At 32.8% G+C, this 24,489-nt stretch overlaps 1 protein-coding gene and 1 pseudogene across 11 annotated transcripts in view; one reads left to right on the top strand and one right to left on the bottom strand.

The window, feature by feature from the left end:
- HERC1 (HECT and RLD domain containing E3 ubiquitin protein ligase family member 1) overlaps positions 1-24,489 on the bottom strand; it is a 163,650-nt gene that overhangs the window by 98,736 nt on the left and 40,425 nt on the right. For all 11 annotated transcript variants that reach the window (XM_025038950.1, XM_025038949.1, XM_015595937.2 and 8 more), the window contains 14 exons: positions 21,885-22,079; positions 20,776-21,087; positions 18,724-18,820; positions 17,994-18,137; positions 16,779-16,906; positions 15,103-15,247; positions 14,831-15,002; positions 12,841-12,975; positions 12,352-12,517; positions 7,663-7,788; positions 6,504-6,725; positions 3,417-3,569; positions 3,158-3,290; positions 1,653-1,844 (listed from right to left, as the gene is read on the bottom strand). In XM_025038950.1, the coding sequence (XP_024894718.1) occupies positions 1,653-1,844; positions 3,158-3,290; positions 3,417-3,569; positions 6,504-6,725; positions 7,663-7,788; positions 12,352-12,517; positions 12,841-12,975; positions 14,831-15,002; positions 15,103-15,247; positions 16,779-16,906; positions 17,994-18,137; positions 18,724-18,820; positions 20,776-21,087; positions 21,885-22,079 (2,320 nt within the window). The remainder of the gene's footprint in view (positions 1-1,652; positions 1,845-3,157; positions 3,291-3,416; positions 3,570-6,503; positions 6,726-7,662; positions 7,789-12,351; positions 12,518-12,840; positions 12,976-14,830; positions 15,003-15,102; positions 15,248-16,778; positions 16,907-17,993; positions 18,138-18,723; positions 18,821-20,775; positions 21,088-21,884; positions 22,080-24,489) is intronic.
- On the top strand, positions 14,174-14,292 carry LOC112469667 (annotated as a pseudogene).

Here is a 24,489-nt window from a genome sequence, read left to right as displayed (position 1 = left end):
ATAAGAACAGATATCGATGACATCATTGAAAAAAAACAAAAAAAACAGAAAAGATCAATGAACCCAAAACTGGTTATTTGAGAAGATTTAATAAAATGGGCAAACCTCTAATAAAATTAATCCTGAAAATAAAAGGCATAAATTCAAAAATTAGGAATCAAAAAAGAGAATGCAACCACAGATACACTAGAGATTTTAACAATTTTATGTTAATAAATTTGAAAACCCACAAAATGACATTTTCTAGAAAAAAATATCAATTTCCAAAATAGATCTGAGACTAAAAGCTGCAAGAGAATAAAACTCTAAGAAAATAGCCAAGGTCTATTTACGAAAAACACCATAGTTTTATATAAACTTTTCTAAAACTCAAGAAGAGATACCCCCATCTTACACAAATTATTTCAGAAAAAAAGAATAAAAAAGATTCTAAGTTGATGATATGAGTTTAGTATAATGGTGATAGTAAAAATGATACAATGATAGAATAAAAGAAAAATTATAGAAAAAATATCATTTATGATCATAGATGCAGAAATCCAAAATAAAATGATACTTAATTCACCTAATACAAATACAATGAATCTTAGCAAGTTCTAAGATGCTTTTGAAAAGAGTAAATCCGGAATTGCTATATATAAAGCCTAAATCAATGTCCAGTTGCAGTTATAACCCTGACACTTGACTTCATTTAAATCAAGTCATCACAGAACCATACAACGTTAAAGTAAAGACGAGCCCTCAAGGTTATCTTGTCCAACCCCGATTTTTCCAAGAGAAAAAGCCACGGCTTTAAGAAGTTATAAGTGACTTTCCCAAGATCATAGAGCCAAATTACTAGCAGAGCCAAAACTAAAATCTAGATCTTTTTATGCATTAGTCCAGGGTTCTTTTCAATAAAACATGTGGCCTCACTTAAACTTGAAAGGTTTTTAGGATTTCAGTAATGAAACTTCTTTGATAGCCTTAGAATAGATAGACTTCAGTGGAAAACACATTGATGTTTTTCTAAACATGATATTTTAAGCTATATTCAACTGAATAGAATCATCAACATTTTATAAATTAAGAGTAAATTCAAGTGTCATGCCTAAAACCAGAATGCTATTTCCTATAAAGCACCTAAAAAGGAAAACACAGAAAAATAGGTTCCCAATTTCTATCTTTTGCATTTAGTTATCTACATATTTAACTAAAATATAAAACATTTTACTATCGAATAGAGATTTAAAACTAAAAACCTTTGCATTTAAGAAAAACTTTTGAATCAAATCAATCCATTGACAAAATGAATCATTATGATTGACTAAATGAATTATTATGCTTGACTAAATGAATCATTATCAAAAAACTTGAAAAAAAAGTGTCTTAGAATCAATGAAATATACTATTCGAACCTGATGACCATATAAAGACCCTATTCATGACGCTGGTATATATGAGCAACTTCTTATGTTTTCTCATATCTTATGTTTTCTCAACTTCTTATGTTTTCTCATTTCCCAGTTTAGACTTTAAGCTCTTAGATGATAACAACTTTATTTTTTTCATTACATAAAACATCCAAGTGTCAGATATAATTTACCTGATATATGCAAAAGGAACAACTTTTCTCAAAAGCATTATTTGCTCTTTTTACCATCTTTACTTACCATGAAGTGGCCACTGTAACTCTTGGTCTTCTAAAAGAGCAGCAGCTGGCAAGAGTCTATTAAGGCAATCAAGAGGTGGCAACAAGTCGAGGAGGTAACTCAATAAAGGCCGAGCCACGGACACAGGGAGTAACAGTAGGGAATTAATAATCTGGCAGAGCATACTGCCTGCAGCTGAGACATATATCACATCTATGAAGGGTAAGAAATTCAACATGAATCAATTATTACAAACTTAAAAAAAAAACCTAAGAAATATTATTTTAGCCTGTACTACATACAGTACACTAAGTTAGTGACTCTGGTGAACATCTACCTGGTAGCTGGTACAGTATTAGTATTTACTCACTTTCAGAAAGTGCCATCAACAGACACTTTGTGGGAAAGCGTTCGTATCCTCATGTCAACAAACTCAAAGGATTATAGCTGCTTCCCTTAAAACGCATTATGAATTTCTCATTCACAAATTTATCCTCACTTTTAGATTTATTCAAGAAGTATTTATTGAGTTACTTGCATATACTAAGCACTGTTCTAGGTGAAAGTGATACAACCATGAACAAAGACCTAAAAATTCCTGCCCTCACGGTGCTTACATTTAATGAGGGAAGACTTTTTTAAACCAAATTTACTTTTTTAAAAATTAAGATCATCTCAAAGCATCATTTTTTTAATTATCTATATTGGTTTAAAATCAATTTTGTCTCAATATTTCATTGCATTTTGGGGCAGGGAAGACCATTCAGAGATAAGCTCAGTTTGAAAGAATTAAATTTTAAATGTCAGGGCAACAACAAAATGGAGGTGTCTAGTAAGCAATGGTTTTAGTCTCTCAGTTTCTTTTCCCAACTTCAGAGATGAATTGGTTTTGGACGGATATATTGAATTTTAGTTGCCTTTACACAACCAAGGGTATGTAACTAGAGAAAGGCTCTAGTATGAAAAGGGAGTTCTCAGCTAAGTGCAAATGTGGGAGTCAACATATACATAGTGGTTAAAGACAATGGGACCAGATAAGATCATTCAGGGAGAAAAGAGGGTTGAAGGCAAAAGTCAGAGGATCCTAAAGATTGAAGGGCATGTCCAAGGAAAAGGAGTTCATAGAAACCAACAAAAAATAGTGATCAGAGAAATATGAGTAGAGACAGAATTATCACTATACAGAAGCCCACGGAAAGGAAAGCATTTCAAGAAGGAAAGAGGAACACTGGAAAATGCTGAAGAAAAGTAAAGAAATAGCAGATAAAAATCTCACTTTATGCCATTTATCATCCAATGCCTTAAAATTAGGCCTTTGTCGTGCCAATTAGCATCTTTTAAGATTAATCAGGTCATTCCTGTCACCATCATCCCTAAACCAAGATGAAAGGGATCTTTAATAGGAAGGAGATTCAAGATCATTCCTATTCCACTCAGAGGTTTCAGGCCTTCTTAAGGCTTTGGAAAGGGAAAGGACTCTTGCTTTACAACCTCTGATCTAATTTGAAATCTAGCACCAAACACACCTCTTAATTTTTCTCCAACGCTGCCATTCCAAGGACTTTCTTTGAGCAAATTTGCAGAACGTGAATAAATATCTGTGGCATGTGGCAACAAGAGCTGAAGATGTTTATGAAGCAATGCCACACTGCTTGAGTTCTGAGGGGAAAAAGTTGCTAAATTACTACTTTGAAAGATTCAAGGTACAAAAATATCATGGCTTAACCAAATATCTCAGTTTCAAGGTCCCTGAGAGATCATCATGAAAGGCAAAGAACCACATACCTCACTAATATTATTGATATGGCAAAATGCCAGCAGCTGTTTCTGCAGTGAACACAACAGTTCATGAAGATGAGCAGGCTGACTGTTCTCCGAAGATGATGTTCCAAGTAGAAATTTATCACTATTCTTTTCTAGCTCTCCAAATGCTTGATCCTAAAATAATAAGTAAATGAAGATTATATTTGAAGTGTTTGAAAATGAAAAGTGATGTCCTACCATAAATGATTCTGACTTAAGCCATTATCTCCTTTCTATTATCAATCTTTAAATCTGTTATATTAGCTATTAGATAAGATTTATCAAGCCATTTTGTTTTTCCATTTTAAAAAAGTAATAGATATTTCACCACAAAAACTTTGAAAATAAAGAAAACAAGAAACAGAAGAACAGTACAATACCTAAAGACAACATATTTCAACATTTTAATGATATTGCTTTCCAGACCTCCTGTGTAAAGGTTTTTTCACATGCTTATGAATTTCTATGAACACAATTCTTAGAAATTAGTTCCTGATTACAAAAGAAATAAGTGGACTAAACAGATATGACAATTAAATATAATCTGTGATCCTGGATTGGGAAGGGGTTGCTATAAAGGACATTATTGGAACAACTGAAGAAATTTAAATATGGACTGTGTATTAGATGACAGTTCTGCATCAATGTTATATTTCTGGAATTCGATAATTTTTCTGTTGTTATTTAAGAGAATGTCCTTAAGAAATACATGCCTAAGAGCTTAGGAATAACCAGCATGACATCTAATTTAGAAAAAGGATAAATAGACAGACAGAGAGACAAAGGGGATGAGGAGTTCTTTGAATGATTCTTTTAACTCTTGTGTAAGTTTTAAATTATTTCAAGTTAAGAATATTTTTTTAAATGTTCGGTGTAAAAAATTTAGAAAATACCAAAATTGTATTTTAAAAAAACGTTTAAAATCACCATTTAGCCAACAACCCCAAGAAAATCACTATTAATATTTCCTGGTGTATTTCTTTCCTGATTTTGTGTGACTTCTTCACAATACTGCTTATTCTATTTTTATTCTTCTCTTTTCCAATGAATTCACAAATATTTCTACATTTTCATAAGCCATGTGTATATAAAACTTATGAGTCATATAATATCTCATTGAGTATATATACCATAATTTACTTAACCATTCCCCTATTTTTAGGTATTTTAGTTGTTTCCAATTTTTTTCTTTTTATTTTTTATTTATTATTTTATTATTTTTTATTATAGTGACATTGGTTAACAAAATCCAGTAAGTTTCAAGTGTACAATTCAATAGTAAGGCATATATATGTATATATTACATTGTGTTCAATTTCTTAATTTTTTATTATTTCTTACAAATAATGATGTGGTAAACATCTTTATGCACAAAATATGGTCTATGTTTATAATATGCAAGAGAGAGTCTCAGAACGTTTTAAGGCCTTTGCTATATAAGCAACTTTTATAAGTTGCCAAATAAGGACTATTAGAGACTGATTATTTGTATTGCCTCAAAGTTCATATGTTGAAACTTAATACCCCAGTAGTATTTGGAAGTAGGGCCTTTGGGAGGTGAACAGGTCATGAGGACACAGCCCCCATGAATGGGATTAGTGCCTTTAAAAAAGAGACCTCAGAGAGCTCCCTTGTGTGAGGACATAGCAAGAACACAGCTGTCTATGAACCAAGAAGCAGAAACCACTGAATCTGCCAGCTCTTTGGTCTTGGACTTCCAACCTCCATAACTCTGTGTTGTTTATAAGCTACCCAGTCCAGGACATTCTGTTATAGAAGCCCAAACAGATTAAGATAAGCACCATTATTTTAAAATCTTAGAACATGATAAATTTGGTATAAATCACATCAGAAAGACACAATAATTTATTTTACCCCAAAAGTAGTATTTTACTGCCCTTTCCATATAACATACACATCTAGCTTAGCCATAATGACATAATAAAAGTACTACTTTAATTCAGCAAAAATATTCCTTACATTTGTTCCCATTCCATTTTTAGCCAAACATCAGATCAAACCTACATTCTTAAATCTGAGAGAAAATAATTCTGTAGGAACAACTGCCACTTGACTTAGTCAACAACCTTTTAACGTGGTTAGAACAGAACATTAAGATTTGTACTGAAGAAAAAGAGTATACAGACCTAATCCTGAAGAGACATAATGAGAGACAATATGAAATGATATACAAACAATTCAAAGTTAAGTTGCACAGTATACTTTAACTCTAAAAATTGCTGAAGGGTATGTAGATATAATTACATGGTTAGATGGGGTTACTTGGGCAAGGCTTCCTAGAATAGTGAAGTCTTAAAGAAGTCACAGACTAGTAGACAGGAAGAGCAAGCAGGAGATAGGTGTGCCATGTGCATGAGCTCAAATGAGAGTGCCGTATAATCCAAATGATAAAGGGTCTGAAAGGTTTTAACTTAATACAATGACATTATTTAACACAACAAGGTTATTTCAGCAGTAAGATACTGAGAAGAGACCAGCAACAGTGAAAACAGTTGCAAATCTGCTATTAGCATTAGGTCATGATGGCCTGAGTTAAAACCCACAGAAATGGAAAGGAAAAAAGATAGATCTAAGAAACACCATAAAGTAAGAATTAATGGTATCCTAATACAAGGAAAGTTATAGTGTCCACTGTCTTCTCTCCTACTGACCAGCCTATTCTTAGATAGTACGAATCATATTATTTAATTATAAGATTATGTCTGGTAATGTCAATCCTCATTAGTATACTCTTCCTCATTACTCTTCTCTTGCAAAATGTTGTTGATTATTTGTATCTGTATATTCTTGTACACTAACACCAAAAAAATTGATAAAATGATAAAATAAATCTCTCAATTATAAATCACTTGGTACTCATAGTATTTCAGAAGATCTGACATGTTTCTCCCCTTTGGGGAAGTAAAATGTCGAGTTTTATTTATTTCATTAGTGCCTAAATGTCAAAATATCTTGACTTGAAGTGATCTTTTCCCCTTCCAAAACAAATAAACAAACAAACCCAAGCTTTATTCCTTTTTTTACCACAAAGAAAAAAGAGCAACGTACTGTATAAAATCCTAAATTTCTTAAGAGAGTCTTCATCAAAATTTCAGCCAGATGGGTGTCAGGATGGCAGCTCTGAGTGCCATAAGGTTGATCTGACAGGTTTCCGTAGCCAGTACACACAGAAGAGAGGTCAGCAGCATCAGAGGGTGAGCTATAGCCAAGTAAGGAGGCTACATGGGTATGATCTTGCAAACTTGTTAAAATAATATCCAGTTGCATTCTCTAAAGAAAAATATTTCCATTGATGAAATAGGAACAAATAAATAATTACCTTAAAATGAATTAAAAAAGAAAAAAAAAAGGATCCCAGGGAGGAAAAACCTATACTAAATGATGCTATCTAATCCACTTAATATCTTAATTAACTATAATCTTTTAGAAAGTGTGTAATCGAAAAAAAGCTATCCCACTAATACTATTTGGGAAAATGTAACTTATAATTTTATTCCATCCTTTATTATAACACCTAAAACTCTAAGCTAAAATGGCATGCTCCGCATAATGATTTTAGCACAGTAAGAGGAGGAAATGTCAACAGATAAATTATGCTATACATTCTTCTACAGAATTACCAATTAAACTATTTATTCTAATGTTTAAAATAAATCACTGAAATCTAAACTAATGCAAAATACTCATTGGAAGACATCTGTGAATATTATATTACCATTTTCCCTCCCCAAATCTGTAACTCTATAAATTGATTATTCTACTTGATTAGGAAAATGTGCTTATTTTGATATATAGAACAGATTAAAAATGGAAAGAAAAGGCATACTCATATCATCAAACACTTTTTCATAAGTCATCTTTTACTTTTTATGTAAGCAATTTCAAACAAAGTTCTGCACATGCCCTCAATTTCAACTCAGTACATTACAAACAAACCAAAAGTTCTCTGGTTTGACAGTATAAGCAACACTAAAAAAATTAGTCATTAATTTTAATAATTAGCCACAAATCATTTAATAAATTATCATTTACTTCAACTTCATTAGAAATCTGGGAACTCTTCCAGCAGAAAACATTAAATATTAGGATTTACCAGACCCACCAAATTAAGTATTATTTCATAAACACAAGGCAATCAATTAGCTTTATTTTCCTATTTTTTTTCCCTGATATTACTGGTTTACTTAAATACCATGCAAAGGCTCACCTGTCCTTTAGATAAGCTTTCCCATCTATCAGGTCCCTGGGGTAAGAGAGAATGAAGTAATTCCATACGTTCTCGTAATGGAGGTAACAGCATGGTTGCTCCCACTGACAGAGTTTCAATCACCACCTAATATCAAAAAAGAAAAGTAGATTTATTGACCTGATTCTAATCTTAATAAGTAAAAAGATAAAATAATCCACTGAGTATTAGGATCATAGAAGTCTAAAGAAAGAGGATCGTGGAAGTCTAAATAAAGATGGCATGTGAAAAAAGAAAATATGCAAATCTTTCTTTAGATGTCTTTAAGAAAACCAGAATACATATTTTGGATTTGCCACTAAATAGATAATCATTACCAACAAATATTTAGTGTTGAATCTATAGCACTGAATCTGGTAAGGCTCTTTGCAAAGTGCGTGGATACAGAAATGAACAAGACAGATGAAAGCCCTGCTTTCATGAGCATATAGTCTATTAAGAAAGAGAGACCCTGAGCAAGTACTTATAATTGTCAAAGAAAATTAAAAGGAAAGAAAAAGAAAGTGTAAACTTGAATGAGCACACACAAAAAAAGGCAATTAACATGGCCTGTAGGCTCACAGAAGGTTCCTCCATAAGGCTTAGGCATTTAAGTTAAGAACTAGAAAATGAGCAAGACTTAGCCAAACAGAAGTATAGGTAGTGAGAACAGCATAAAGAATAGCTGTATTATCTATGACACATAACTTCTCTGTGTCATAGTTTCTTTATCAGTAAAATGAGGTTGTTGGACTAGAATAAAAACAATCAAAGATTAAGAAAATGAGCTCTTATAAATTAAAAACATGACAGAAGAAATAAAAAACTCAATAAAAGGGTTAGAATACAAAATAAAATTTCTCGTAGAGAGAAAAAAGTAGAAAACAGGAAAGAAAACACAAGAAAATTAAAAGAACTGTCCAGAAGGGCTAGTATTCCAATAATGAGTCCCAGAGAGAGAAAAAAAAACACAATGAAGAGGAAATAGCAATACACTTCAAGATAATTTCTTAAAACTGAAGGCATTGCAGCATTATTCACAATGACCAAGACATGGAAACAACTGAAGAGTCCTTCGACAGATGATTGGATAAAGAAGATGTGGTACATATATACATATATATAAAGGAATATTACTCAGCCATAAGAAGAGATGAAATACAGCACTTGCAACAACATGGATGGATCTTGAGAACATCATGCTAAGTGAAATAAGTCAGACTACAAAAGTCAAGAATCCCGTGATTTCGCTCATGTGAAATATAAAACTGAAAGCAACAAACAAGACAAATAAACAAAAACTAATGGATATAGACAACAGTATAATTACCAGAGGGAAGGTGGGGAGAGGTAGAAAAAGGTAAAGGAGATCAAATATATGGTGATGGAGATTTAACCTTGGGTGGTGAACACACAATGCAATATACAGATAATGTACTACAGAACTGTAAACTTGAAACCTGTATAATATTATTAACCAATGTCACCCCAATAAATTCAATTTAAAAAAACTGATGAGTGTCCAAATTAAAACAATCCATATAAGTATACACCACAATGGATAAAATCAGATCCACATCAGTTCATATCATTTTCAAATGCAAGAACACAAAGGAACAAGTAGAACGTGCTATAGAATTCAGGAGAAGAAAACAGATTTCTATACAAAAGATCAAAAATTTAAATAGCACTGATTTTCTGAGTAACAACACTGAAAGCTAGAAGGCAATGCCTTTACATTCTCATGGAAAAAATGATTTTCAATTTAGAATTCTATGCCTCAACTATTCATGAAGATATTCAATTTGCAAACTACTTAAGTATGAGTATATTCTCAAAGAATATATTTTCTATCTACCCTCTCTCAGAAGTGTCTGATAGATAGAAACCTAGCAGACACTTTAACCAACTGATCAAGGTCAAAGTCTCCAGTCATAAAACACATCAAAATCATGAATCCCATATGATGTACTGAGGACATATTATCATCTCTGTGGTATTCTTACCAAAAATGCATAACCTCAGTCCAATCATGAGAAAATAACAAAGATATTCAATAAAATAATTGACCAGTACTCATGAAGTGTTTAGGTCATGAAAGACAAGGAAAGAATGAGGAATTAGTATAGAGTGCAATAGACTAAAGAGAAATAACAACTAAATGTATTATAGGATCCTGAACAGGATTCTGCAAAAGAACATGGATATTAGTGGTATTAACGAAATTTCTAATAATTAAAAGTATTAAACCAATGTTAATTTCCTGGTCTTGACAGTTGTACTATGGTTATCTAAGACATTGGTATTAGAGAGAACTGGGTGAAAGATACATGAAAACTATTATTTATGCAACTTTTCCTTAAGTCTATAACTGGTTCAAAACAGAGCACTAAAAAAGAAAGAAACACAAAACACAACAGTAACAGTGATTGCTGCAAACAGATAAATTACTAGTAGTTTCAGGAATAAGAGGAACAAAAATAGCCCTTACCAGAAAAAGCCTTATACATATCCTGGGAGAATCCATCCCTTAAGGGCTTTCCTTAGAGTAGCTACCAAAGGGACTCAAGAAATAAACAAAAAATGCTAAAGATAATTTTTTAAAGTTTACTTTCCTTATTTTATTACAGTACTTTTCAACCTCTTAAAAAATATATACTACTTAATTCCTTATAAATATTAAATCCTCAAAGCACCCATTCACCATCAGGTTAATATTAATACACCTTCTACCTGCATCTCAGGGACATGTGCCTCTAGCTGAAAAATCACTGTATCTTTTTTGTTTACTGACATTAATTCACATGTCATACAATTCACCTTTTGAAAGTATACAATTCAGCGGTTTTTAGTACAGAGTTGTGCAACCATCACCACTGTCTAATTTCAGAAAATTGTCATTGCCTCAAAACTCTGTGCCCATTAGCAGTCACCACCCCCCGCCTCTCTCCCTTCCCCAAACCTGACAACCAACTAATCTGCTTTGTTTCTATGAATTTGCTACTCTTAACATTTATAAATATGGACTCATACAATATGTGAACTTTTGTGTCTGGCTTCTCTTTCATTTGGCATAAAATTTATTAACCAATGCCACCCCAAAATAAATTTTATTAACCAATAAAATTTATTAACCAATGCCACCCCATAAAATTTATATGGTTCGGTCATGTATGTAGCATTTGTCTGTACTTCATTCCTTTTTATGGCTGAATAATATTACATTGTATGGACATGCTACATTTGTTAATCCATTCATTAGTTGACAGACATTTGTTTGTTTCCACGTTTCGGCTCTTATAAATAATACTGCTATAAACATTCATGTACATGTTTTTGCATGGACATATGTTTTCAATTCCCTTGGGTATAGACTGAGGTGTGAAACTGGGTGCATTATATGGTAATTCTGTGTTTAACTATTTAAAGAATTACCTGTTTTACAAAGCAGCTGCACCATTTTACATTTCCACCAGCAATGTATGAGGGTTCTAATTTCTCTGCATTCTTACTATAACGCTTGCCAATGCTAGTCTTTTTTAATATGATCATTTAGTGGGTATGAAACAGTATCTCATGATTTTGACTTGCATTTCCCTAATGACTAATAACATAGAACGTTTTTTCATGTGTTTATTGGCCATATGTATATCTTCCTTGGAGACATGTATGCTCATTAAAAATATTTTTTTTTACTGTTGAGTTGTAAGAATCCTTTTTATATTCTGAAAACTAGAAGATCATCAGACATGATTTACAAATATTTATCCCATTATGGGAACTGTATTTTTATTTTCTTGATAATGTCCTCTCAAGCATAAATGTTTTTAATTTTGATGAAGTCCAATTTACCTCTTTTTCCTTTGGTTGCTTGTGCTTTCGTTGCCATATCTAAGAAACCAGTGCCTAATCCAAGGTCATAAAGATGACGGATGAGTGAATGAGCAAAATGTGACATACACATACAACAGAAGATTATCCAGCTTTAAAAAGGAAGGAAATACTGCCATATGCTACATGGATGAAACTTGAGGACATTATGCCAAATGAAATAAGCCAGTCACAAAAGGACAAACAGTGTATGATTCCACTTACATAACACAGAGTATCAAAATCATAGAGACAAAAAGTATAATGGTGGTTGCCACAGGCAGATAGGGGAAAAAGGGAGTTACTGTTTAATGGATATAGAATTTCAATTTTATAAAACGAAAAGAGTTATGGAGATGGATGGTGACAGTTGTACAACATTCTGAATGTATTTACTACTACTGAACTATACACTTAAAATAGTTAAGATGGTAAATTTTATAGGTACTTCACAATAATAAAAAATAAAACTGGGTCCTTGTATTCAGAAATTTATCTTCTGGTGGAAAAAGACAGGCATATTTGTAAGTAGACAACTACAATACAATGTGATACAATGAGAAAATAGATGAGAGAAACCTAACCTGGCAGGACAGCAGGGAATAAAAGGTTTCTCAGTAACAGCATCTGACTTTTATCTTAAAGTATTAGTCAATCAAAAACATTTATTCTCACCATGAACAAAGGAGCAGGAAAAAGAACATCCAATTGAAGTTTTCCAAAAGACAGCTGAATTTATGAGCTACAACCTCAGGGAAAGATGTGGCTGGAGATACAGATTCATGAGCCCTATACTCTTACCTCTTGGATTTCATCTGGAACAGTTGAGTCCATCAGTCTGAAGAGCAAATTTCGAAGTGGACCTGCCTGTCTCCCAAGAATGCTGGTAGCTACCCCTCCCGCAAGTGCAAGAGCAAGGTGATTTGAAAGCAGCTTCAGGCATAGCTTGAGAAAATTGTGGTGTTCCCTGAAACCAAATAATCTGCTGTAAGCTTCTGGAACATAAAAGAACATGTGCTTTCCAGTTTCGGTAACTTTTTTTCTCTTTAAAAATTTTGTCAAAGTCTGAGCAACAGTAACTTTTTTAAAATGCAGTTTGTGAAATTATGGATAACTCTCCCAAAAGGTTATTATCAACAAGTACCTAAGTTTAGCTCTTTTTTAGACTATAAAGAAGTTTCATAAAATTGAGGGAAAATCAAACAAGAATAGTAAGTCAAAACTAAAAATGAACAATAGACATATGTACACACGTGTGCATACACACAAATATACATGTATATAACATACCTTGATGAAGGGAAAGGGAGTGGGGGAATCTCACTGTTTATTTTATCACAGTATCTTTCAAGAAAAGAACGTAGGTGTGAGAAAGTACTCTCTTCAAGATCTACACAATAAGGTCTGTGCCATGCAACAACTTGTCTAGAAAAAAAGCATAAGAAAATCATTAAACAGCCTTAACATGAAATTTTCACATATGATCAAAAAACAAAAACTAAACCATTTTAAAGCTGAAAGATTTCAACGAGATATACAGAAGATCTTCCTGATTATGAAGGTGATAAAATCCTTCATTTTAGCAACTGAGGAAAACTAAGAATTTGTCATCCCTAGAGTTCTTCAAGAAGAAAACATATAAACATCACTATTTTCAAAGGTTTGGATATTCACTCGACTGAACGCAAAGGGCTAAGCCACATGGATCTACTATAGTCCCTTCTGCTTCTAAGGGTCCATAAAATGCATATTTCATATTAAGAAAATAGCCTAACTCTACAGAGTGATATACTGACATCTATTAAAAGAAAAACTGAAAATTCTTGTAAAGATTTTCAAGATCTTAGGAATCAAACATGTACATATAAACTGGGAAGTTGCAAATTTAAAAATACTAACAGCAAATTATTTATATTCAATTTATTATATTTTGGCACTTGTTTTGAAGGGTAATTACCTATAAATGTTTTAACTGGTTAGAATGTCATAATAAACTCCACCTGACTCAAAGATTTAGAATGCAAACACAGTTGACCCTTGAAGAACCTAGACATTGGAGGAACTGATCTCCTACCCCCAGAGCAGTTGAAAATCCACATACAGCTTTTGAATCCCCAAAAACTTAACTATAGTCGGTCCCTCAGTATCTGCAGGGGATTAGTTCCAGGATGCCCCACTATATCCAAATACGCAGATGTTCAAGCCCCTTATACAAAATGGCATAGAAAAATGCAACAGTTCGGCCTCTGCTTCCACAGATTCCCAAAAGCAGATTGAAAATACATGCTATTTTCAATCTGCAGTTGCTTCAATCTGTGAATGTGAAACCCACAGATACAAAGGGTCAGCTATTTATTTACTGAAAAAAATACATGTAGAAGTGAACTAACACAGTGCAAACCAATGTTGTTCAAGGGGCAACAGCATAATACAGTCTAAGTTGTAAAGTAGCCCACGTGCATCTGCAAATACCTGAAACAACCCTCAAATTCCTTAAAATTCGATCTCCTAATATTGGCTAAAAATCACCTACCTGATTATCTAAAAAGATCTGATTACCACTTTAAAGAAAAAGCTAAATTTCTGCAAAAAGTAATTTCTTTATTACAAGTATGGCCACTGCATCTATGGCCATGCTACCCTGAACAAGCCCGATCCCATCTGATATTGGAAGCTAAGCAGGGTCGGGCCTGGTTAGTACTTGGATGGGAGACCACCTAGAAAGACCAGGTGCTGTAGGCATAAAAAATAAAAAAATAAGAAATTGTAAGCTGACAAGGTCTTTGCAATCTGTGAGGTCAACCAAGGGTTGCCTTGCCTAAAACAAAAAAAATAATAATAATTAAGAAAATAATAATAAAAGTATGGCCACTGTTTTTTATTTCCCCCCCCCCAAAAAAAATCTACCAGATAAAGAGCATTGAGGCTAATCAACTATTTGAATCAATAAAGCCTAGTTTTAACTTTATTTAACTTCTTCTTGATATGTAGACATTTAATTTTTAAAATCAGTTACCTGGAGACAGAGAAGGAATTCAAAATGTTTAGAAGACACTTAAGAAAATATCTGAAATACAGGGTATAACTTCGTGTTTATAAAACATACCTAACCTCAACATGCAAATTGAAAGAAACCTAGATGTCATTTCTATGATAGCAAAAAATCAATACTAGAAGTGTTTAGAAGGGCATTTTATGAACAAAGTATGGTTATTTCTGTTTTTACTGATGTTTCTGCTGTTATAAAAGCACAACATTTTTTAAATGTGGGCACTCATACCTGTCCCTAGGAAGAGCAGTCCATGCCAAACTATGTGACGTCCCAGCGGAGATCTGCTGAATAGCTATGCCATCTAAGCCACTCACTTTCTTTGGTTTAGTAATAGGACCTGTGGAATTTCCTTGGCCACATTGCCCCATTGAATTATTGCCCCAGGCATAAACCTCATTATCTAAAACCAAAACACAAAGAAAAGAAAAGCCCAATTTAAATGTATTATTTTTCTGGAAGGTGACAGTTAATACGATTTCTTTAAAAACAGATGACTTTACCATGAGAAAGAGCCAAACAATGACTGTCTCCAATAGAAATATCAACTATTCTTGTGGCAGCCAGTTCTTCAATGAGCTTGGGTCTCAAAGCAGTAGCTTCTGAAGAACCACAACCTAGACAAGCACCACAGCCCCAAGCATACACCTGAAACAAACAAATACACTACACATAAGATCCCAAGGTATTAGGAATAAATACCATAAACAGTGTGGTTTGATACTACATAATGACTTTCTGTTAAAACTATTTACTGTTTTGATTATTTTAAAGATTTTCATAGTGATTTATTTTGCTGTTTTTAAACATTCATTGTACAGGCAAAAAGCTGAGCTGAAAAGAAAAATAATTATTCACAGAAAAAATGGAATAATCTTCTGAGAGATTCTTCCAAAGCCACTAATTGGCTTGCATTATGTTATATTTGCCCAATCTCAGCAGCTTGGAAATACTGTTGCTATCTTAAAAATTCTCCTTTAAATGTTTCTCACTCTAAAGGTGTCAACAAATATTTCTTGGTTTATTAGACCGAGGTGTGATCATATAAAATAAATTTTACAAATTACAAAACTTAAGTTTATAATTTAAAAACTACCTCACTTCATTGTTATAAAAAATTTAATTACCACTTACAAAGAAGGCTAAAAAAAGGTTTTATAAAACCATCTTAATACAAAGAACAGGGGGCTGAGGGCAGATTTATTTGGGTCACAAAGGCCAGGTCAGAAAATCTGGTTCCTTCTCAGATATTCTACTTCTTCAAACAGGAGAAAATATTTCATTTCAGTAGACTGCCTTTAAAATGTATTTTTTTGAGAACGACAGGTATTACAAATCAAAACCACAATGAGATATCTATTCACCCCTGTTAGAATGACTATTATCAAGATGACAAGTAATAACAAGAGAGGTTACGGGGAAAAAGGAACCCTCATATACCGCTGGTGGGAATGTAAATTGGTACAGCCACTATGGAAAACAGCATGAAGATTCCTCAAAAAATTAAGAATAGAATTACCATATGATCCAGCAATCTCTCTTCTGGGTATCTACCCCAAAAATTTGAAAGTATTTATCTGTAAAGATATATACACCCCAATGTTCACTACAGCATTATTCATGGTGGCCAAGACAATGGAAACAACCAAAGTGTCCTCTGATAGATGAATGGATAAAGATGTGGTACACATATACAATTGAATATTACTCAGCCATAAGAAAAGATGAAATACTACCATTTGCAACAGCATGAACAGATCTTGAGATTATCATGCTAAGCAAAATAAGTCGTGAAGAAAAAGTTGAGAACCATATAATTTTACTTATATATGGGATATAAAACTGAAAGTAACAAAAGAACAAGACAAAAACTCATAGACACAGATAATAGTTTAGTGGTTACCAGAGAAAAGAGGAGGGTGGAAGTAGATAAGGGTCAAACATATTACGGAAAGAGATTTAGGTGGTGAATACATAATGCAATATACATATGACACATTATACTGTATACTTGAAACCTGTTATTATTTTATTAACCAATGTCACCCCAGTAAATTTAATTAAATAAATAAATATAATGTATTTTTTAACTTTAAAATTTAAATGCAATGGTTACTTTTTATCACCTCCTCCTCGGAAACACCCAAATAAGCCTTTTATGCTCATCCCTTAGCCCTACCTGCCCTGTTGAGGTCAAAGCAAGTGAAGACTGGCTCCCAGCACAAACTTTGCGAATGAACATTCCTTGTAAAGCTTCAATAACTTTAGGTTTATACACTCTGTTGGTATCACCATGGCCAAGTTTGCCTAGAAAAACAAACACATTTAAATTAAACTTGTTTTAAAAAATCTCTACTCTTTTTCTAAGTATTTAAGTTGATAAGTAATATTAATCTTTCTATCATTAAACTGACAGATATGGAAAGCTCTAAGTTTCTGATAGCAGAGGATGTTAACAAATTAATGTTTCTGTTTACAGGAAAAAAACAAACAACAACCAATACCCTTCTGAATCTTAATTTTAAGCAATTAAAACCCCTATAAGAGAGATATGGAAAACTATTTTTCTGTCTTTCCTTTAATGGTAATATTTCTAACATAAAATTTGCTGATATAATAAGCAGGGCCTACATTAAAATGTATATGAATATAATTGTTTTTAATTTTTGAAAAGATTTAATAGCCCATGAAATAGAAGACTTGGCCAATCACTAAAGAAAAAAAGCAAATGGCCAACACACATAAATTCAACATTACTAAGAATCAAGAAAATACAAATTAAATGCTGCCGTTTTTACTACTGAAATTACTTTTTAAATTATCTTCATTTTAATACCCAGTATTGTCGAGGAATATGGGGAAGGCAACAGTCTCACATTGCTGGTAAGAGTGACTAAGTAAGGTAGGCAAAGATTTAGTCATTCACTGTATTGTTTTTAATACTGAAAAAAAGTTGGAAACTGTGTAGATACTCAACAATAAACTAGTTTTATAAGTTGTGCTACAATCACATGAAAATATTTTGAGTCATTTAAAAGAAAAATGAAGAGAGCTATGCTTATTGACATAAAAAGATATTCTTAAAATAGTATTAGATAAAAAACAGCAGGTTATAAAATAATACCTATGGTAAATACAGGACTGCTTTGGTTTTTAAAGACATCTATGTAGAAATATATGTATAAATTGTGTAAATGCACATAGAGTTAGATATCTATGAAAATTTTAACAAAAATTTTACAGCAACCATTTGTAGAAATAGCTCATTTTAGGTTTTTAAATTTCTGCTGTCTGTATTGGGTTTTTCTACAACAGGCATATATAACCGAAAAATAATTTTTAAAATTTCAAGGAAAAAAACGTCAAAACTATCAATAAATAATTCTTTACATACCATTGTCTCCTCCTCCAAAAGACCATACAGTTCTCCCATCTTTAGATAAAGCAATAGTATGTGAACTGCCACAAGAAACCTCTCCTACATTGCTAATGTCTTTTACTAAAGTTGGAATGTTACGGCTATTACTGTCACCGTGACCTTGGATAAAACACATAGAACAAAAAAGAAATAATGTTAACTGTTTTTCTTTAGGCCATTACTTCACAGGTAGAATACACATTAAAAGTTAATAACAGAATTGAGGTATTTTTAAGTGCACTTAAATATATGAAAAACAGAATCATTTCTAACATCTCATCATCCAATCTTCTAGGTTGCCCCCAAACTAAGGGACCCAGTCCTTTCAATAAATCATTAGATCATTCTATTTATGCTCCTCTAACAGCACTTACCTAATGCTATCTAGTATCATGTTCATATAGATTTAATTTTACTATCTACTAGATTACATACTTCAGGATCATGATGGTATCTTTTTTCCTCCCTGAAATCCTTAGTGCCTCCTTATAGTACACACTCTGTAACTACGTGTTAGATTTAATTAAATTTCAAATTTCAGCACCAGAATCTAGGTATTCTCTATATAAACTTATCTTTCTCTGAACTTAAAACTAATGAAATATATGACAGTTTCTGGCCTATTAATTCTAGTTTCAGTCCTTCTCAGTAATCATTATTATTTCTATTTTTCTGTGAGAATAATTTCCATTTTAAAAAATCTTACCTAATCTTCCAAAGTCTCCTTCACCCCATGTGTATAATTCACCATCTTCTGTGACAGCAGCACTATGTCTGTATCCAGCTGACACACAAACAACTACCTGCATTGCACACACAGTGAATTTGATGAACACAAAGATGCTAAAACGTATAATTCATATTTGATCTTACATACAGAGATTTCAGAGATCCTAATAATCATAACTTATCCAGGAATTGCCATGTATAGTTGTAGAGGACGTGCCCAGGACAAGAGTACCTGGCTAAAGGGTCAAGAAAGTGCTGAAATACAGCCTATGTGCCATGTGCTCTATGTTTGCCAAGTCATGTACCCTGGATTCCATCTAGAGGAGAGGACAACTTTTCTTAATTTACTTAAAGGCACTATGAAGGCTAGTAGCCCCTCACCTCCAAATACATCAATCTAACCACTTTTAAGAATATTATGTCACCAATCAAGTCAAAGAGTTGGGAGGGATTTAAACACTAATGGGAAAAAGAAAAAATTTTTAAATATAATGTTAACATAAAATCTGTAATCTTTGCTAATCAAAAAAAAACTCATTGCATCATAGAGATAACACTCAGAAACACACTGACCATAACCAACACAGAAAGATCTAAGCAGAATTTAAGCTTATATTAATTAAACTCCTGACAGTATTTCTTTACCCTCAATTAGCTATAGAGTTGATGAACAGAATCAGGGGAATAAGGGTATATAACGACATAACTTGGGGGCCACTCTATCTTTTCATTGACTACTGAAAAAAGAAACAGAAAAAATATCTATGATAATAACTCCATGCCTTTTCAATTTCTAGTCTCTTCAACCTCAAAAATTAGAACTCACTTTAGAAAATTCAAAATTTAGATTCAATTAAAAATACTGAGCACTTAATACACTTCTAAATAATATATTAAGAACTACTAAAATTTTTATCTGTAAATTATTAATTTACTTTTTGGGAGATCTTTCCTTCATGACATTCATACAATTTTAATTGGCAATGTTTCCATTACAAAATAGAACATTAAAATGATTATAAGAAAGTTAAAAAGAACTGAAATTAAGAAGGTGCTACAAAGACTAGGAAAATACAACTTCAAATATTTGTCTGAAGTTCTATAGAGGCCATATGCAACATCTTAACAAGAATCCCCTGATGCTCTCAAGTGGAATGTACCGTGGCTCATTGCTTTGGGGTTGATGTCTAAGTTAAAATACTGAAAGGTATAATAAAGTAAAATTGAATTGATTAGCCAAGCTTGTCAGACAATCTTCCACGAAGGAAAAGTATCTCACTTGTAATCCTGGCATAAAATTAAAACTTCAAAAGATTTTTATATAAGAAAACTTTCATGGAAGAATGAAATCTTAAAATGGAGGAACCCATACAACCGCATGTAAGTTTAGAAAAATATCTTCACTTCTTTAAAGAAAGGTAAAATAGAAATAAGAAGAGATCTAAATTCATTTTCTAATGGTGCCAATTATTTGTGTGTGACCTTGGGCAAGTTACTTAACCCTCTAAATGCCTCATTTAAGTTTCTGTTAAAATGCCATCTCCTCCAAGAGAACCAACTCTCTGACCTCATTATGTAATACCACAACCTGTCCAAGTTAATATCTATAACAACTCTCAACTTTTTTCTTTACTATTCTTTAACACCATGTTATCTCTTGTTTATTTATTTCTTATTTCTATCCCACAGATTAAAGCTCCATGAGAGCAAGGATCTTGTCTGTTCTGTTCACTGCCCTATGTCTAATGCCTAAAACACAGCCTGGCACTTGAAAGGTGCGAAACGAACATTCGTTGAATGGATTATTTTGCTTCTTTATCTGTGAAATGAGAAAATAATCAATTTAACAAGGTTGCTGTAAGAATTAAAATAATATTTATAAATGTTTTGTAAACCATAAAGCAGATATACAAAAGAGAAGCTGGGGAAAGGACAACTTCAGAGAGAACAAATCAAAATCTGAAAGATACTGTCAATTATAGCACCAAGTGCATCTAATTATTTTTAAATCCAAAAAGAAAGCACATACCTTTCCCTGCAGAGGGCCCTGAATGAGTTTGGGATATTTCTGTGTTGAACTATTTCCATGACCCAGTTTCCCATAGTCACCATCTCCCCAACTGAAGACTTCTCCTTCTGTTGTAAAAGCTAAAGTGTGACCATCAGATCCTTTAGAAGATGAAACCTTTTTAATTGACCTGTGAGGCTCGAATGTTAACTTTTTTAAAGTAGACTGATTATTAGAATCTCCAAGGCCCAGTCTCCCATAGCTGCCTTTACCACAAGCTCTGACAGAGCCATCCGTAGAAATGACAAAAGTGCAGTATTGTCCAGCTTCAATCTATAAGCAAACAAAAAGAACTGTAAATATAAAATGCTTCTATGAGAATCAAAGTATAATATTTCAGGCTGGTTTTACCAAAGAAACTCAAAGGAAGTCTTTTAAAGCAGAACAAGGCATAAATCTCCACAGGGATTTAAAAGTACATAGAAAAATTAAGAAAACTATTACTGGCCTTTTCATGTTCATTTTATTGTTAAGCTCAAATTAGTATATATTTTATCTTTTCAGGTCATCGGCCTGGTCATGGTTCAAGGAAACAACAAAGTAAAATGTTTTAACCCGCTCCTATAATTGGTGATGAGCAAGAAATAAAATACATATTTTCCAACAAACTCTTTAGGGTTCATTATGGCAAGAACCATATAAAATATATTCTAAACTCATTTTAAGAAATGTTTTAGAGAAAATAATAAAATAAAAAGTTCTAGCTTGGTTAAATGGTAGCTATAAATGTTAAAAAGTGATCGTAATAAGAAAATGCCAAAGGGAAAATTCTAATTTTTAATTGTCTTATTTGCCATTTGTGTCGAATATAATGATAAATATTTTCTCATTCATAATTCTTTTTAAAAATCCAGATCCCAAATTAATTTTTTGAAACTTGCTAACAGTGCTAGGGAAATGGGGAACTAAAAATATTTTTTTCTATTAAAATGAAAACACTGACAGTATGGTATAGAAAAAATGTAGATAAGAAACAATCAAGAATCATCACTCATTTAAAAAACACTCAACATTATTTAAAGCAAACCCTGCCATCATCTATCAATTTGTAAGAAATGCAGAGAACTCACAGTCTGAGCATCAGAGAAACTGGGAGCCAGTTTGGGCTGTAATATTTTCTCTTGTGTGCCTTCTACCAACTGATGGCTGCTGTTGCTCCCCCAAACATAAACCTCACAGGTTTCTGAGACAATGGGAGCATCACCAGTCTGAATGCTATCTGGGCTAGCACATGTTCTTGAGTAATCAGAAGCCATTCTGCAAACCTATTAAAATTAAAAACATAAAAGAAATAGTCAAGAGATTTTTAAAATAGACATTTTTATAAATATTCTCTGAAATCACTGTTGACTTCCCTTCTAAAACTCTTAACTGCTCGAATAATCTAACAACACATTCAACCTTAAACATAGATGGCTATACTATAAACTATTGTAGAATAAACCACTAAAAGATACTAAAAAAAGATGGCAAAAACGGAGAGATGGAGACACACAATCAAACCTTTTTCACTAAAAATTTTATTACTTCACAAAACAGCATTATAGAAAAACAAAGCTTAAAAAACCACTGATAATCCCATCACCTTAATACATCACCTTAATACAATAAATGTTATCTTTTTTTAATATATGTCCTTCTAGAATTTTGCATATACATGTTCTTTAACATAGTTATCACGGTGGATGATACAAAAGTCATGCAAAATTTCCATGTATCTACCTAATAATCTTCATGATTTAACCTATAATATTCTACCTAATGTAAAAATCACACTTTACTTGACCACTTTCCTCTAATAGGACATTTAGATTTCTACTTATTTGTAATATAAGCCATTTTTAAGAATATAGTTGTTACTTTTTTTTATTACTTCCTTAGTAAAAAAAAACTCAGAAATGAGACTGCTGTATCCAAAAAAATGACAACAATCTTGTGATTCTTGAAACATACTATACCAAATTGCTTTCCAAAATGGTGCTACAACATTATATCACCAGCAATATACGAAAGAAGGGCTGTCCTAAAAACAGTAAAGGTCCAGAGTAATTCAACATTCACACATATGTACAAATGTGTATATAAAAATCATGGCTTATTTACCATTTGTGTTGAATATAATGGTATAGTCTGCTGCCATTCATGTTCTTTAAAAATCCAGGCTTCTTCCCACCCCCACCAAAAGCATAGGACCCAGAGTGGCCAGTTACCCTAACCAAGGAATAAATCTATATGAGAGTACAAGTCTCACTGAGTCCACACCAATAATAAGTATTGTGCTTTTAATTATTTTGCCAACTTAAGAGGGGAAAAGAGGATGCATTATTTTAACTTCACATATCCTTATTATGAACAGAACTAAAGTTTTTAGAACTAAAGTGCACTAATTTCTGCACACTTATTTATTAGAGCTTTGTGGGTTTTTTTATTGACTTGTATGAACTCCATATAATAAAGATATTAACTTTAACTATAACTGTGGTCAATATGTTGTCTGCCTTTTAGGTTTTTGCTGAATCAAATAAAACAATAAAAGGGGAATCTTCAAAAGTCAGTGTATTGGATTACCAGCCTATTAAATGGGAGAGGATCAAGTAATTTTAGTCGAATTCTTTAAATAGTATCCAAAACAATATAATGTTAGACAAAATTTTCCAGTGAACATAAGGACAGTTTTAAGAACATAAAAAATACGCATAAGTGAAGGCTACCAGTCCCTAATAAAAGATCTGAAATTTTGCTAGAGACAAATGGAGGACGGTTAGAATTTTTTATCTAAAAACTATTACTGTAATAGGACATAAGGAAAATCAGAACCCTCTGATCCCCCCAAAAAGAGGAGGGAGGCAGGAAAAAAATCTGTTCACAGAGCTTAGAAATATGTGTTTTGAAAGCAACTAGGGAGTGGGTAGGATTTGGGAAAGATGACAAAAGCAAGAGCAATGTAGTTTTCTAAACACTCTGACTCACTATACAGAGCAACTAGAAGGCAAAACTCCAAACCAATGCTTAACATTCAAAATAAAACCGGGCAACGAAGTAGCACCAATAATTCCAATATAAGCAGATGCAGACAAACCACCACCAAACACAAAATCTGCACGGTAATGACATCTGTGCAGGTGAAAGCAATAGTGTCTGACAGACCTCAGAACAGGAAAAACCCAAAACAGCCAATCAGGTATTCACTGGAAAGAAGAGTGAACCAACCTAAGAACAGCAGTTGCAACTGGGAAGATCTCTGCCCTCTCTGAGAGCGGCTAAGTAAGTACAAGGAATCCATCATGAGAAGTTCAAAGGAAACTAGAGTAATCTAAAAGAAGGATTGCTCTTGTGTACTCTTGACATTGGTAAGCCAGATTCCCTTAAAGGACAGAGCATCTACACTAGGAAGAAACTGCTAGGAATGGAATAAAAATCGAGCAGAATACAGACAACAGAGAGGAAAGACTGAGGGCAAGATAAAAGTTGGGGAGAGAAACACATTAGAAAACCACCATCTTTTTTTAACATTACACAAAAATTGTAGAGGGAGGGAGTCTGCGGAGTTAGAAAAGATATCCTGAATCTCATCCCATTCTAAAAGTTCAGGAAAACAAATTTTGCATAAAAATAAGCAACAGAAAAGCGTTAAGGTCAAACTCCATCTGAAGTTACTATTAGAAAAAAGAAGGG

This window comes from Pteropus alecto, unplaced genomic scaffold (assembly GCF_000325575.1).
Source record: "Pteropus alecto unplaced genomic scaffold, ASM32557v1 scaffold86, whole genome shotgun sequence".
Lineage (NCBI taxonomy): Eukaryota > Metazoa > Chordata > Mammalia > Chiroptera > Pteropodidae > Pteropus > Pteropus alecto.
This window is presented reverse-complemented; position numbering and strand designations above follow the sequence as displayed.